This window comes from Gallus gallus, chromosome 2 (genome assembly GCF_016699485.2).
Source record: "Gallus gallus isolate bGalGal1 chromosome 2, bGalGal1.mat.broiler.GRCg7b, whole genome shotgun sequence".
In the NCBI taxonomy this organism is placed as follows: Eukaryota; Metazoa; Chordata; class Aves; order Galliformes; family Phasianidae; genus Gallus; species Gallus gallus.
Window position 1 is genome coordinate 8,588,670 of NC_052533.1, and position 16,376 is coordinate 8,605,045.

Consider the following 16,376-nt stretch of genomic DNA (forward strand, 5'->3'; position numbering starts at 1 on the left):
GGACCTTGCGCAGTGTTGCATCCCGTTCTCAGACTGGACTTTGCAATGGGGTAACGGCAACCACAGGCTCATTCTACAGAAAGGACGGATGAATTTAAAAGTATTGGTGTTTCAAACAAGCTCGTGGCCTTTCGGTTCAGCAGCTCCAGGCTCCTCCGCCCCAGCTCATAGAACACTTCAGTCGCGGCCGGGGCAGGCCCGGGGCAGGCCGGGGGCGGCAGCCGTCTCGGGAGCGCCCGAGGCCGCGGTCAGACGGAGGCGCGGTCACCGCGGGGCTGAGGGGCGGCGCGGTCCCGGCGGCTGTGGGGCGGCGCGCGCACGCTCCTGTCGTCGGGAGCGCGCCTTGGAAGCTGCAGGCGGCGGCCATCTTCTGTCCACCGCCGGCTGCTCCCCCAGTGCAAGTGAAGCAGCCCCGCCAGCCCCCTCCTCCTCTCCTTCCCTCCTCCTTCTCCTCCCTCCCGCTACGCGCAGCCGCGGCCGCCGGTCAGAAGGGGGGCGACCGGGGGAGCGAAGGCCGCGGGGCGGGGGAGGGACGGGGGGAAGCGGCGCGGGGCTCGCCGGCCGCGGGGTGCCAGGCGGGGGCTCGCGGCTCCCCGGGGCCGTGGCGGTCCCTCCGCTCGGCGCTGGCGGCGGTGTCCGCTCCGGGCCGGGCTCCGCTCTAGATGGGATAAGCGGTAAACATGTTCAGCTTTGAAGGGGATTTCAAAACAAGGCCCAAGGTGTCTCTTGGAGGAGCGAGTAAGAAGGTAAGAGACGCCGCCTGTCTGTCTCCGTGTTTACGTCCGCTTCGCTTTTCCTCTGTCGTTATTTTTACAGTTGGGCCTTAAAAAAAAAAATAATAATAAAAAAAAATGGGAGCAGCTATGACTAAGGTCTACCGCGGAGCCGAAATCCTCCCCTCCTGATGATGCGTTTATCTCCCTGGCTCAGTTCTCCTGTTTATTTTGCCTCCGACCAGGCCACACGCCCCCTCCCAGGCTCCTGGCGAGGACAGGGCCCGGAGCCGTACCCGGGGACACCCCTCTCACCTCGGGGGCGCCCAGAGCTGGGGCAGCGGCCTTGCACGGCCCCGGTCAGCGCATGTTGCTGGGGAAGGCTTCACCCGCATGGCTGGAGGTTGTCGAGCTTTGCTCTCTCAGGTTTACATTCAGCTTGTCTTGTGCAGGGTGGGCAGCAGTTCGTTCGTCTGCTGGCCTTTATCGATGGAGAAGAGGCAGTTTGTTTTGGTTTGACTGTGCTGTCCCATTGCAAGAGCTGAATGGTTGGGCGCAGGGGGCGAGAGAAAGGCCTGATGTGTCAGGGACACTCTAATGCACTGGTACAATACTGGTTCCTTGTGTTATCATGGTTGCATGTGAAGCTGTTTACTGTCTTCATTATTATTTTAATCTTCATGGGAGCGACGGAAGGTTTTTCTTATTGTACACTGTAAGCAAGTTCAACTCTCTACAACTCATAGGGTTTGGCAGTAAGTTTGGAAGCTAACAGAAATACTTCAGTGTGTGACATTAAAGTCATGACGAAGTTTTCTTTAGGCGTCTTACATCTTTTAGTAATGAGAATGTTTAACAGAATGGCATTTAAGTTGTGCAGCTTCTCACCTGAATCATCTTATCTGAAGACAGTTCTGTTTGTTAGACTATATGCAGTTGCATTACATGAGTCAAAAATACCATAAATATTGCCCACTTGAAGTAGGAATTGGCAGAACATGTCCTGGCCCTTGACAGTAAGCTTCAGGCACTTGGCAGCTTTTGGCATCAACTTGCTAATAGCATTACTTATAGAGCGTGTTTCCTCTTCTGAAAGTAAACAACGCATGTATCTTTTGTTACACCTACTGGTTTCTTCATGGAAACTCAACAGAATCTTCTGTCATTATATGTATTGGTTGTATGGAAGAAATGTGCTAACTTTCTGCAGTTACAGATCTACCAGAGTGAATATTATACGGGAAAGGAAATGGAAACTGAAACTGTTGTATAAACTTCACTCAGTCCAATGAAAGGATAATATTTCACAATCAATCAGCTTTATACTGAGTGGCGCACGAATTGCAGGATGTTACTGTGCTACATGGAATGCTTGCACTGCATCAAGGCAAAACAGTTAGTTGTAGCTCTGGCCATCCTGAACAACTGCTGGTTTTCAGAACCTGTGCAATGCTAATGACTTAAAAAGTGCAGTTTATGTCCACTTATGTGTAAACATACCACAGTGGAGAGTGGTGTGCCACATGCTTACGTGTTGTCCATGACTCTTGTCTCATGTCCTGGGCTACTTGTGATCGTGTTTCCTTTTACCTGCAGGCTTGTATGCTGGCTGCTTAATGCTAAGAATTCTGTATGATTTGGGGAACTTTTCCATGTTTTGTTGCACCTGTATAGCTGTATTTAGCAAAACACAAGTACGAAGCCAGGCACTGCAGTGTGGAGTCAGTCTGTCAGCACTTCAGATGCCAGCAGTGTTGTTCTGATGTGGATATAACTACAGCAACATAAACCATCAGCAAACCTGACTGGTAAAAGAGAGGTTTTGCTAATGATAACTACAGCCACAACCGGTAACCTTGCTGGTCTTGGGTCACGTATGCAGGCAGCCCACCTGACATTGCCATTTACTTCTGTTGTGGAGATGTACCAAGACTTCCTCAGGCCTTCTAACACCTAACTGAGTCCTACCAGCATACGCACAGTGATACAAATATTGTGTCTAAAATGGGACTTGTGGTGGCAGTTAGAGAACTTACCATCCTAATGTGATTATAAATTTATAAAGACTTAAGGCAGATGAAAGTTAATGGATGTATTACTTTGAAGGGATGAATTGTCAGATTCTCAGACCTACCCAGTACCCTCTTGATGTATAACATATAAAAACAAAAACACAGGGATTTAAAAAAAGGATGATGAGATATAATATGAAATGTTTACTTTAATTACTAGCAGCTTTCCTTACAGAAGGTACTGAATCCAATGTGCTTTCTCACCACTAAGTTTTACCATGTTATTGAATGATGAAAGGAGCAGCTTCGGGTCTGTGTTTACACTGTGTGCATATTGTGTTCATTGGGATGGTCTGGGTGGTGAATGCCATAGAAAAGCACTGAAATCCAGCTTAACTTTTTGCCAGAAGTTTGCTAAGTCTTGGATTACAGAATTAATTCTATCAAAATGACTGCTCCTTTCAAAACACTGTAACATTTTAATACTACATTTTATAATAGGTTTAAAATATAGATGACGTTGTCAGCATTTGGACTGTTCTGTCCGCCTCCTTTCACTAATCTGCTGATTCATCTGGGTTATTGCACTGGTTGTGTGTTTGGTAGAGGGCATGGATACTGTTTCAGTGTTTGTTTACAATGTGATAAGTTGTTGTACTATTACTGATTTCAGGGGTCTTTATTGTCACCATTGAAACACAATTCCCTGCTTTATGAGGCTCTTCAGAAGTTATTTTCAGATGTAGTTTTCATTGTAACTGGTACAACTATTTTTAGTGCTGCTTAAGTTATGGAGGCCCCAAAATGCATGCTGTTATTAGGGATTGGTATGAGAAAATTCTGTGATGTGTTGGGCAGGAATAAAGGGGTGCATTTGAATTGCTGTTTTGGGGTGTACTTCAAATTGAGCCAACCCAAGTCTGACTGTACAGAGGACTGAAGCTGATGGCCCTGCAGCGAGTGGTTCCCTACTCACCTCATGTTGCAAGCAGTGAATGGGCTCACTGAACTAATGCAAAACTTGCCTGTTTTGGGGTGCTGCAGGGTGAGTGTTCTGTTGGGGCACAGAGCTGATCTCAGCCAGCCTTCAGCTGAGCAATCACTAGGCTGAGGCAGGAGAGGGCTGAGCACGGTATACTCCTGGTAGTGTCACCATCCCTTCTGGTGACAGCTTGCAGGTTTCACTTGTTCTGTTGTGAAGTTGGTGTCCTGGTGGCATAGTGGGAATCCAAGAAACCTTTCAGCTTGGTTTGGTCAGGTCAGAGCTGCTGTTCCTTGATGCATTTTGCCAGCGATAATTAAAATATGAGGCACCAGTCCTTCAGTACATAACGTGTAGGGGAATCCTCTGTGCCTGTACTGAGGTCTACTAGGGGCTCTGTAGCTCTACATTCATCATATAGGTGATGAGCTCTATTAATGACTTCTTGTAAGCCTTTAACAGGGAAAAAATGGTTAAGATGTTATAAAATTAAATGTATAATCTAAAACATATGCAGAAGCGCTTTTACAAATCCCAAGACTTTTAAAAATAGAGTGATTTTTAAATTACAATACAAAATGAGACAGCTTTACAAAACTTTACGAAGTCCCCTTTATTTCTTTTAATGCAGCTGTTTTTAATAAGCGAAGAACTGTAGTTTACAAAGTTCTCTTTTTTTCTGTTACTGACATCACGTTCCTGTATATTCCCCTTCAACTTCCAGGTGAAGTGTGCATAGGGATCTATGTAATGAGTGTATATGAGGTCATTGGGAATTTTTTTCTCTGGGTGACATTTAGCATCCTCCTCACTTGAAAAGAAGCTCCAGGTTGTAGTTAGCTGAGAGCGGTGATGGCACTGCTGCTTTCTGCTGTGTGCTGTTGGCTCACACTTGAAACACATTTCTGCTCTTACGGGTGTGTATTTTTTTGGCTCTTGTTGGAGAAAATTCAGAGTGACTCAGAATGCTGGTGTTCTATCAGATAACGCATACTGTGGGCAAACTGAGAATAAATTTAGAAAGCAATCTTCTCACTTGGCCTCTGGAGCCTCCAGTCACTTGGTGGCTCTGCTGTGCATGGCCTTGCTGCTACTGTGGTAAAGGTGGTGCCAGGTACTTTCTGCATCCTAAGGTAAAACTGAAGCTCAAATGGAATTTGAATTACCCTGGATACGTTCAAGATACTGTGCAACTTTTAAAATTCTTTTAACATTTAAAAAGCCCATGGATGTGGAGTTTGTCTTGCCTATGACTGTATTGGGAACTGGGAAGCACTTAGGAGGGGGGGGGGAACATCTGCACAGTGTCCACATTTATTGCCTATAGATGGATGATAGGAAATCTTCCTTTCATTTGCTGACTTATTTATCCTCCACATGTGTTGAAAGGAATTTGCTTTTGTAAATTGCTTAAGTCACCTCATTTGCTTTAGGAGGGATTACTGATATTCATGTAGTTCAAGCTAAATTTGTCTGATATGTCATTATTTTAAGGAAAGAGGAAAGATTCAGGTTCCTGTGTTTGGCAGATGGAAAACAAAGGATTTTATAATTGTCCTCAGAAGTTAAAAGATAGAGTGCCTATTTGTCCTTATTTCTATGAAAATACCCTAGAAGTCATGCCTTATATTTAGCACAGTCTATTTTAATGCTAAATAGAACAGCATTTTCAACTTAAAAGGAGAATAAGCCCCTACATTTTACAAAGAAATCTCAATGATTAATCCTTCAATTGTTACCATTGTTCTTTTCTTAATGTACTCAATGTCTAAACAGTGAAAGTAAGTGCTCTGTTTCACCTTTGCACCTCAGAAATTTAGATTTTATATTGACTAGCATGGAGTTAAGATGCCTTAAGTAAGGCAACTGTCAGGAGATGTTCAATTTCAGAGGACTTGACAAATGGTGGGAATAGTTGGGGAAAAAAGTATAACTGTTTCTTTTCTGAACCTGATTTTTGAACCATGAAAGCTGGAGGTTTATAAACACTTGTAGTGTGAGGTATTAAAATGCAGAACAAAAAGAATACAATTTAATGTATTTTATGCAGTCTTCTCCTAGGGTATTTAAAGGCTGGGAGTTGTATAGTCATAGCTTTTCTGGAGAGGAATGCATTTCAGCTAAATGAAGACATGAAAGCAGTTGTTGTTCCACCTTTTTGTTGGAGTTTTGCTTGGAGTTTTTGAAGCTCAGCCATTTACGTGGTTGCAGTTGGATGCTGCTCTTCTCCTCACATGGTCAGCAGCAGTGCAGCTTTCAACTTTGCAGTGATTAATATACTACCACCACTTTTATCCTGATGCATAAATTAGCATGCTGAATATTACTTAACATCTCTTTGGTGGCAGTTGCAAGCTTTCCTTTCCGACTGCTGTCCCCCATCTACTGCCTTGTTTTCAACTCTTTACTCTTCATTCTTACTGTCTCATCCCTAAGGTCGCACTGTGTTCTTCTATTGCTTTTCTTTGCTTTCTTTTTTTCTTTGTCCGGCTCTGTGCTTGGCAGTCTGAGCTTCTGAAGGGGGAAGGCTAAATTATGGGATGTGTCAGGAGTTTGGGGGAGTGGCTTTCCTCTCCTTTTGAGTTAGGGTTGGAAGTGTAAAGACAAGCTGATGCTTAGTTCCCTGCCTGCCTGCCTTGGTAGGTAGACTCGATACCTGCCTTTTTCAGTATCCAAAAGGAGGATGTCAACTTGGAAAGCAAGAGAAGCAAGTGGATAGCTTGGTTGTTACAGAGGTGGGAGGGAGTAGGTGTGAGCCAGGTGTCATCTCTGCAAACTTCTGTTGGTTGGTAGCTCCTGGGACAGGCAGTGTTGTAATGTTGTCCTCCAGCTGCCAGGAGTTGTGTCACTGTTGTAGGTGGAAGTTGTCAAATGTGCATCCCATACCATAGCGTGTGTGGCTGCAGGTCTGTGGGGCTGCAGGCAGCCCTGGGCACTGTGTCTCTTGGGTTGCACAGCAGCTGCTGAACTCAGCCTTTTTTCACTGTGTTAAGAGACAGACAGGGGGGATTTGAGAGGTGTCTGTGTGGTTAAGATGTGTTTTACAATGACCTCCATAGGCAAAGATTATTTTGGTCATCACTTTCCCACAGCAAGTTTCTTTTCTTTTGCATGTTCACAGTGCTATTTCTTAATTTCTGAAGTGGTGATATATTCAAATTGTGCTGAATAACTCTGAAGGAGATATAATTACTTAAAATACATTTTGTGCCTTTAATTTGAATACAGCAATAGGCCGTACATTTGATTCCATTCCTGTTTCTCATCTGTTTGTGTATCATGTGAACAAGAACAGGATTTTTTTTTCTTCAGTTGGGCACTACTTACCTGTATATTTAATCCTTTGGCTTGGGGCAGTGCCTCTGTTACATTTAGTTTAAGAAGGTGATGTATGCTTCAAAAATAGTCAAAGCAAGTGTTTGAGTTTGTAGTCAAAGTGTATTGGTTTGAGAAGCGCTCCCTTCAGGGAGATCCCAACGCAAAGCTGGAGATGCACTGAGTGAGGAGACACTGCCCGCTTACAGCTCTCCCTCTGACCAGCAGTTGGAAAAGAATTAATGTGTATTTTAAAAGAGAAATGTTGAAATTTTAGGTTATTTCTCAATTTATTACATTACTTCGTCAATGTATCTGCTATCAGTTTTTTCACTTTACACTTCCAGGCAGGCACAAACCCCTTCCTGTTGCTTGAGTTGAGATTTGTTGTTTTAGGTATGGACTTTGTTGTGATTTCCTTCTACTGTGTTTAACAAGTGGAAGAAACCCTTGTATTTAGAGGGCAGTAGCTGTATTTAGTGGTGTCTTTGGCTGTAAAGCACTGCCTTTAGAGGAAAAGATGGTTAACCTTCTTGTGGGATTTTTTCCTTTGGGTTTGCTCCAGTGGATGATCTGCAATGCAAAGCCAGTTTTAAGTTCCTCTTTTTTGCATCAGTGCTTTGCTTTTCATTGTCCTTGGTGCTCTGTGCTCAGGTATTTTCTGTCCTAATGAAACTGGGAGAATCATGACCCTCTTGCTTCCTCTCTACCTTCAGAAAAGTTGTAGAAGAATTCTGCCATCGGTTTTCTTTCTGCCTGTAGACATTTAAATATTGTGGCACAGTTGTTCTAGAAGTGATTCAATATTAAAACGTTTGTTTGCCAACTTCAGGTTCACGTTCAGGTATTTAGATGCAGGACATTTTCAGCTTGAGTGTATTTTATTTCTTAACTGCCCTGGGTTAGAAAAGCCGTAGAAAGAAAAAGTAAGTTATGTGTATAAGAGCAGTGGAAAAGGAAAGTTTCCTTAAATCTCTTGCCTGTTCTGGAATGGATTTAGGAAGGTTCAGGCAGCTTCACTGTTACCGTCTCTAGTGGGAGCTGGATATTTTACTGGAAACAACAGAGATCCATCCAGTAAGAGATTCATGCAAATAAAGCATTATTTATATTTTGTAGCCTATATTGTAGGTTTTGGGGTAGTAGCTTAAAGCTGATAGGTTTGCCCTTGCACTGGTATTGCCCTTCAGAGGCTTCGTGTATCCATCAACATTCCCTTCTTTATCACTGTTGAAGATGGCATTCTCCTGAAACTTTCAGCTTGTAGCCCTAATTTGGAGTTCAGAATTCTTAAAGATTCCATTTGTGTTACAGAAGCCTACTTTGGTGCCCTTTCTGGACAGTTTTTGAGAAAAGGATAAGTAAATTTGAAGATTTAATCCTTCTTGCAAGTTAGCCAAGGCATGGAGCTTCGTAGCAGTAGGTGGTTGCTCTGAGCTGCCACAGCTTGCTGTGCACACCTGGGCCAATAGCTCACATGTCCAGCCAGGGAAGTGCTCAGCAAGCATTCAAAGTACCTGGTAGGATTGGGACCCTATTATGTTTCCACTTCCTCGTTTATTAATGAAATCTGTTTACCGTGGTTACTGGGATGCTGAGAACACAAATCTGAATGTGGAGCGGTGGGTTTTGCTATTGTTTGCCTGTCCTTGTGGTTTTTACACAGCCACTGTCACTGTTCTTCTGGGAGGGCTGTGTTAGGTGTGCTTTTAAGTGCAGGAAATGATTAGTACTTATCTCCTGTTGAGTGTTGTGTGTATGACACACTACGAACAATCCCCCCAAAAGTTTTGATGAAATATTGAGAAGGATTCAAAATCCTGTGTTTGAATGAAAATGACCATGTATCTTTATTTGTGCCGTCTAGGAGGAAAAGGCTTCGCTCCTGCATCGCACTCAAGAAGAAAGGCGAAAACGAGAGGTAAAGTAGACAAGAAGCGTTTGCATGCATAGTGGATTTGTCTTTGATACAGTAACCTTTGCAGTCCTTATGCTGTTGCAGATATGCTTAGTTCAGGAATGCTTTCTTTCAGTTGGCAAATCTTGTGCAGTCTTCCAGTATACTGGCAGCAACAAAACCGACTGCTTTTATGGTCCTTCCCAGAAGTGATTTTCATTTCAAAAGAAGATAATTAAGCATGCATTGGGTGCAAAAGGAATTTTTCCTTTTATTTTGATGCTCGTTTGATCTAGTCTTTGTTGAGAAAAGACAGGCATCTGGTTAGTAAATTCTTGCATTTCTTTGCCTTGTGGATTGATATTGGCAAGCCATTTTCTACTCCTGTTTCTGCTGTGGCTTCCAGCATGACCTTCAGCAAACCTCTTCCCCAGTTTGAGCCTCAGTTCTGAAAGGTGCAGTCGAAACAATGATACTTGAATGCATTGTAAAGCTCTTTGGAATCAGCTGATAATTGAGAGAGTAAGAAGGTTGTGAGGCTGAGGTATGAGTTTTCAGGAAATCTTACTAATTGTGTGTGATGTATGTTGCTGCCTTTTGGGCATTTGAACTGGAACAAAGCAGCAGAGGGAATACAGGTAGGAATGGAAAAGTTCAGTTCTGAAGCACATTGTCGTGGTGAATATGTTCCTTCCAGCCTGAGCTGTTTTGTAATTCTGTGCTATGTGGCAAAATGAGATCCATTTAGTAGTATGGCGTGAGTGAATGTATTAATTTTGACATTCTTTTGTCTTCTGATATGAAGAGGATGAAAAAACATGGTCTGCAAAGATGGTTTTAAAAATGTTCCTGTCCATTTTTCATGCTAATCAAGGAAAGCAAATCTGTTTGCCACTTTGAATATATCTCATATATACCTCATCCCTTTGAATATACCTCATCCCTTTCTGAGGATAGTTACTGCTGTTTTTCTCTCTAAAGTAGCTATGAAATTGCTAGGATTTCACTGGTTACTTAAGAATGTTGTGTTAGCAATCAAATTTGCAATCACTGGAGTTGTTGTCAGCATAGGCAAAGACTCACTTGTACTTGAAAAACATTTTGCCATATGTCAAAATAACCCATTCAGTTGCATATTTATGAATATGATAGTTGTATCAACTAGTTCAGAGTTGATGCAGTGTCATATTTCTGTATGTACGCATAGACAGACGTGATCTCCTTTGATGTGCATCGGTTCTTCACAAAATGAACGAACTGTTCTTGTATAGGAGTAATTAGTATTACTTTTTTTAAATGATGGACTCCTCTGAGACTAAGACCAGTTATGTCCTTTAAAAGTGCCTGTAGCCGAACCTTAACAGTGACCTTAGACTTAAAACCTTTGCAATTATGGGTCGCTAATTGACCGTTACATGTGCTAGGATAAAAACAGTATCTAGAGAGAAAGAGAAGATATCCACTTTTCAGTTGAGCATTATATTATGATTATCAAGAGAGAATGCCTGTCTGTAATAGGAACTCTCCTGCTTGTTCCCATACTTTGTACTTCTGCTGTTGAATATCTTTTTCTCTGCAGTATCTTTTGGAATAGAAAGCTTTCATTTTGATCCAGGCTCAGGAATTCATCAGAGGATTTCAAGGACAGGTTTATTCAGAAGAGTTGTTTAAGTATGTTCTTTACTTCCTTCTTTCATCTCCTAAGAAATTGTATGGGCGTTGTTGGAAAGTGATTTACAGTAGCCACTTCCCTTGGGTATTTCTGTGATTGGATGTACTGGGGGTGCTGTCAGGGAACATGCTGAGAACTTTCTCCATAGCACCCGAAGCAAGCTGGCTTTCAGTTACCCAGAAAGTGGGCTATCTTACAGGGATGGTTATAACTACTTATTCCACTTGGTGATGAAGGCTTCATAAAATGACTCTGATTTGCTTTCTTTGTCTTGTTTAAAGTAGAGCAGGAATCTTTTTTCCTGTAGTTTCCCTGTAGGGCTGTTAGGCTTGAAGTATTGACTTCATTTTTCTTTTGATTTATTCTGTCCAAATAAACATTGTGTGTTTTGTTTTTATTCTCTTGTTGTTCACTCCCCTTGCTAATTTAAACTGTGCTGGGTTCTTAATACAGATTTATCACTTGAATGTAAGGATGTGGGTCTTCAATGTCAGCTGGTCTGTGCAGAAAGAGGAATAGTGTCACTGAGTTTGAGTTCTTCAGCATTGTAGCATTAGGGCTGCCAAATAAAATATAAATGTGTTTATGTTGATTTCTGTGGTATTATGTACTTACTAAGTATTAAGAATTCTTTTGCTGTAACTAGTAGCAATTGCACACTTAGAGCAATAAAAAGCTTACTTCTGATTTTGTGTGTCTTGGATGCAGAACATCAGATACTTTTTTCTTAATGATAGTGCTTAATTTGAATTAAAGAAATTTTCTTTTGAATACAAATTTATCAGATAAAATTGTAGAAATTAGAGTTGGTTCCACAATGTTCATTTCTATTTATTCCTCCTTCGTTTTACAGGAAGAAAGGCGAAGGCTGAAAAATGCAATAATAATCCAATCATTTGTAAGGGGTTACAGAGACAGAAATCATCAGGTAAGTACTTGTTTGTTGAGAAAGGGGTAAAGCAGTCTTGCTGGAAAATCAATTTTCTGTTGGAGAAAAAAAAAAAACCGAGATCTTGACATATCTGAATATTTGGTGTGCTGATGAAGTGTAAGTTCTCATTCTCTCTTGACATCTGCTGAGCCTCAGTTCTATAGTAGATTAATGCTTATTCAGCAAAGCACCTTCGTGACAGCTGACTTCAGTGGGATGATGTAATTTTTTTGTCTTGACACTTACATACTTGGAGCTTTCACATATCAGCAAAACTTCTTTGGTGTGTGTAACTAAGGTAGTCATCTGAGTCATAAGGATATTCTTTTTAAGTTGCTCTTGGCTTGATTGTTCTGGGAAAGAGTTCTGTCTGTTTACATTTGCTAATATTGATTGAGTAAACTAGTTGAAAATGTTTGGTGTGATAATTTTGACTTGAGAAGCAACAAATTTGTTGCCATGTGTACCTTTTGAGTTACAGGAAGCAAATACAACTTTATGATTTTTTGTGCATGTGTTCTCTTAATGAATAGGTGCATTTAATTACTTTGCTACCAGTTGGGATGGGAAACAAATGAGATTCTAAAAATGCCACATCCTTATATAAATTCATAACCATTATCAGTACACTAATGTGTATCTTCTGCTATTTTAAGTACTCCACCCAGAGAAGTGAATTTGATCGCTGTGCTAATTTGGCTCAAAGTGGAGGAACCTTTTCTACTGCTAATGGAGCTAATTTGACTCTTTTAGTTCGTCAGCTACTCTTTTTCTATAGACAGAATGAGGATTCTAAGCGTTTGGTGAGTACTGAACATATTTTGATCTGTTCTATTGAAATATTCTTTCACTCAGAAGGCTTAGGAAGGGATGCAGAAATGGATTTGACCACTTCAAGAAATTCATTTTGCTGACCTGCACTCTTTTGTTCTCTGTTTAGATGAAATAACTTACAATTAGATTTTGTGTGTATAGTCTATAAAATGAGAAGTCCTTTGTTTGGGATTCACAGTAATTTATTAAAAAACATAAGAAATGTTTTTAAGTAATAATTTACTACTAGCTCTCTGGTACTTCTGAAGATATTTTTATTAACAAATTTGTTGAAAAAGTTATTTGTAAATGTATTTCTGTTAATTTTGGAAGTTAATGGTCATGTTTTATGTAGTCCAACAAATATTTTTTTCCTTAACTGATATGATTGTCTTATTTTATGTTTTTTTGAGTTTTCCAAGGGAGATGTTGCATACATTTAAAATCAATTTTATGCAAGACCTGTATTTATAAAAATATGGATATTATACCTATGTTACATACAGCTGCTCTTCACATGCTTGAAACAACAGAACTGAGATGTTGTAATAAATAGTAAACTTGTGTGTATGTTTTCCAGATATGGATGTGTCAGAATTTAATTAAACAGAGTTCTCAGTTTGTTAAGCAATTGGATGGTCCAGACAGACTTACTTGCTTATTCCAAATAAAAAGACTGTTGGGGCTATGTTGCAGGTAAATTCTTTTTTCTATACACCACTACCTAAAACGTGTTCAGAAATTGCATTGGGCACTTGCTTGTTTCTTTGTGCAGCAAATGGAGACAACTGTTTGTGATCACTATAAATATAAACTGTGACAAATGATATTTTTTCATGCTTAAGAAAAATGAAATGTTCTCGATTTCCGTTGACTTTTAAGTTCATATGCAGTACATGGTTAAGGAATGTACTCCCTAAGGACAGACTTAAGTGTATTCCTAAGTGTTTGCATGTAGCAAGGTCATGACAAGTGTTTGTTGGAACCAGAAGGTTGTCTTGAACTGATAGCGATCAAAAAGTATCATATGAGTTTGACTGTTTTTCCAAGGATATGCTTTGAATGTTCTATTTTAAGACTGATGCTGGAAATGGTCTTCCTTTTGCTTTGGACTTAAGGCATGTTAAGCAGTTATTTTACTGTCTTCAACAGTAGATTCCTTATTTGTAGTGACCTTTTTACATTCCTTTTGGAGAACCAGTGGAAGGTAAATCTATGAAACTACTGGAGTGACTGTCAGCTAAAACCTAATTTTGGAAACAGTATAGTTGCTCTTATTAACAATACTCTCTAGAGCTTTAGATAAATCTTGCTTTGTTTCAATGTCAAAGATTTTCTTTTTGTAAATGAGTGCATTTGAATCACTGAATCTTGCTATACTGTATGGGTTGTTTTGTGAGCTACTTACAGTTTGGTGCAGAAGCCCAGAAAGCAAGAGGTGAGAAGTGTAGTGAGGAGTGTTCCTCTTGTGTAAGCTCAGCTTCATGAAAAGTTGTAGCTTTTGACATTACATTTAAAAAACAAAAAAAAAAAAAGCAAAGCAACAACAACCAAAGAAAGGTTGCTTGATAGCAGCTGTGTCTGCCAACTCTTGTCAAAGTATCTTTAATCGGTTTAGTGAAATGCCTTAGCTGTGTTATCGGAGTCACTTTTGCTGTTAATGTCCTGTCTTTCTGGATGGCTCTGAAAGAAAGGGCACTGTCAGGGCAACTCTGCCTGTATGTGTCTCATTGTAACAAATAGTTCTAATTCTAAATGGGCTCTGAATTGTCACAGTTTAAATGGTTACTCCTGTTTATTTCATAAGCAATTTGCTAAAAGGTTGGGGATGGGTGTATTTTTAATACTTAAGTCTGTAGTCAAGGACATTCTGGGAAACATCATTTGTTTAACTAAAACAGTGTTTGTTCCCAGTCCATACTGTAAAACCAGGTATTATTGTTATAATGGAGCCAACAAAAAGATGTAATTATTGAGAATGCTTGGAAGAGTACACTTAGAAGTAGGTTATTTTAAAATTAGTTAGGAAGGTTGTTGTAGCTTCATTTGTAAATTGACATGCATGTGTTTGTGATGAAATAAGAGAAATCTCTTGGTAAATTATTTTTGTTTCATTTCGTTTGTAGGCTATTGCAAAACTGCAATGACGACAGTCTGAATGTTGCACTTCCTATGAGAATGCTTGAGGTATTTTCATCTGAGAATACGTATTTACCTGTTTTACAAGATGTCAGCTACGTAACATCACTAATTGAACAAATTTTGCACTACATGATTCAAAAAGGTGAGTAGCTAGGAACTAGAAGTTCTCAGCGACACTCAAGAACTGAACAAAATGCATAACACCTGAAGGCTGTGTTATTTCATCACATTTTACCTTTACTACAAATACAAATTAAGTGCTACGTACACTAACCCATAAATGAAACAGGTATTTTGCTTGTGATGAGATCACTGCTTGAGAAATTACTACTTAAATTCTTCGGGCATTCTGTTCATAAATTCAGTATTCTCCCAAGTTGTATATATAGACTTTGAGAGTAGGTGGATATATACATCTATAACTGCTAGTGATCATTACTGTTGTAAATTGGTATTATTTTTTTCTTCTTGCTAGCCCTAAAAAAAGACACCTCAGCAAAGAGATGGTGACCTAACCTTTATTTGCTTCGTGGCATCATCAGCAAAACTGTTTGCTGAGCTGCAATCAGTTACACCTGTGTAAACATACTGAAAGTTAATGAGTTGTGTAGTTATCGCCAAAATTCGTGTTGTCTTGAAGAAACGTTATTGCTCAGAGGATGTGTGAAAAAAAAGAATTTGCTTTTGTTGATACCACTTGAGTTTGCAATGACTGGTAGCTGGGGAAAAATGCCAGAAATGGTATGAAAATGCGTCCTGGATCCAGCTTCATGGATATAAAATGTGGACTAGCACCTTCCAATTGGTTAATCTTGACAATAATTCTGTACTTGCGAGCTTTAGAGTACATTCAGTAGAACAAGTCTATTTTGGCTAATGAGGATGCGTGCAGATTCCACATTTTGAAGTTACTGTAGGGGGGAAAAAAGTGAATTTTACTATAGCAGATTTAATTTACTTGACTAAGCATAATTAAGACTCTGGAAGTATTTGTGTTTATCTCATTGTTTACTTCATAATTAATGTCTTCAAAATTACTTTAATATTTCTTCTTTTGGTGTAATATTCCCTCTGATATGTGAAGGTTTTCCCAGGCTGTTAAATCATAAATTTTAGTTAAAAAAAAAAACCAAAAACAAACAAACAAACACCTTTCTAATCATGATTAAAACAAAAAGATGCATTCATGCACAACAAGTGTACAGTCTTCTCATTATTTATGATGGTTAAGTTGTAAAGAAGCTGTATTTGGTTTTTATTACATGTTTTGAAATACAGTTCATTCTCCAGGTGAGTCTTGTCATTCCTTATAGTGACTTCCTTTTGTTACATTATATGTCAGTTAGGGATACCGTGACAAAGTGTCCCAGACAGAATCTCTCAATGAGAGATAAAATGCTATTTATGCATTTACAGTGGTTCCTGTAGTAGTGGAACTTGTCTTAATTTAGGATTTCATTGAGTAAGAGGAAGCTGGACTAGGAAGAATGAAATCATACGATTCCATTTGTACTGTAGTGAGACAAAAATAGATTTCTGACAGTGAGACACATTACCCTCTACACACATCTTTGTGGCTCCAATGGTAATACATTTTATTACTGTCTGAGAGGTTCCTGTTTTGGAACAGTAATTGTATTCTTCAGTCTGCTAAAGCAAGGTATTTGTAAACTTGAGACCGAAGAGCCTTGTTAGCAGAACATGTAAGATACTGTCATGTTTCTGTGTAGAGGGAGAAATTAATTTCTGAAAGAGCAAAAAGCAAGCTGTCAAAAAGAAGAGAACATATTTCATAGGTCATTGTTTCAAAAAAATATATCAAATTATTCACTTTATCAGCAGAATTGGTTGGTCTTTGAAAGTCAAACTGACTATGAATGCAGTTATTTATGTCTGAAT

At 39.9% G+C, this 16,376-nt stretch overlaps 1 protein-coding gene across 2 annotated transcripts in view; it reads left to right on the top strand.

The window, feature by feature from the left end:
- Positions 1–329: 329 nt before the first annotated feature.
- The window catches only part of UBE3C (ubiquitin protein ligase E3C), a 66,355-nt gene continuing 50,308 nt past the window's right edge, over positions 330–16,376 (top strand). For both annotated transcript variants that reach the window (NM_001030967.2, XM_015281334.4), the window contains exons 1-6: positions 330–746; positions 8,890–8,943; positions 11,445–11,519; positions 12,179–12,325; positions 12,916–13,031; positions 14,462–14,619. In NM_001030967.2, the coding sequence (NP_001026138.2) occupies positions 681–746; positions 8,890–8,943; positions 11,445–11,519; positions 12,179–12,325; positions 12,916–13,031; positions 14,462–14,619 (616 nt within the window). In that variant the 5' untranslated portion in view covers positions 330–680. The remainder of the gene's footprint in view (positions 747–8,889; positions 8,944–11,444; positions 11,520–12,178; positions 12,326–12,915; positions 13,032–14,461; positions 14,620–16,376) is intronic.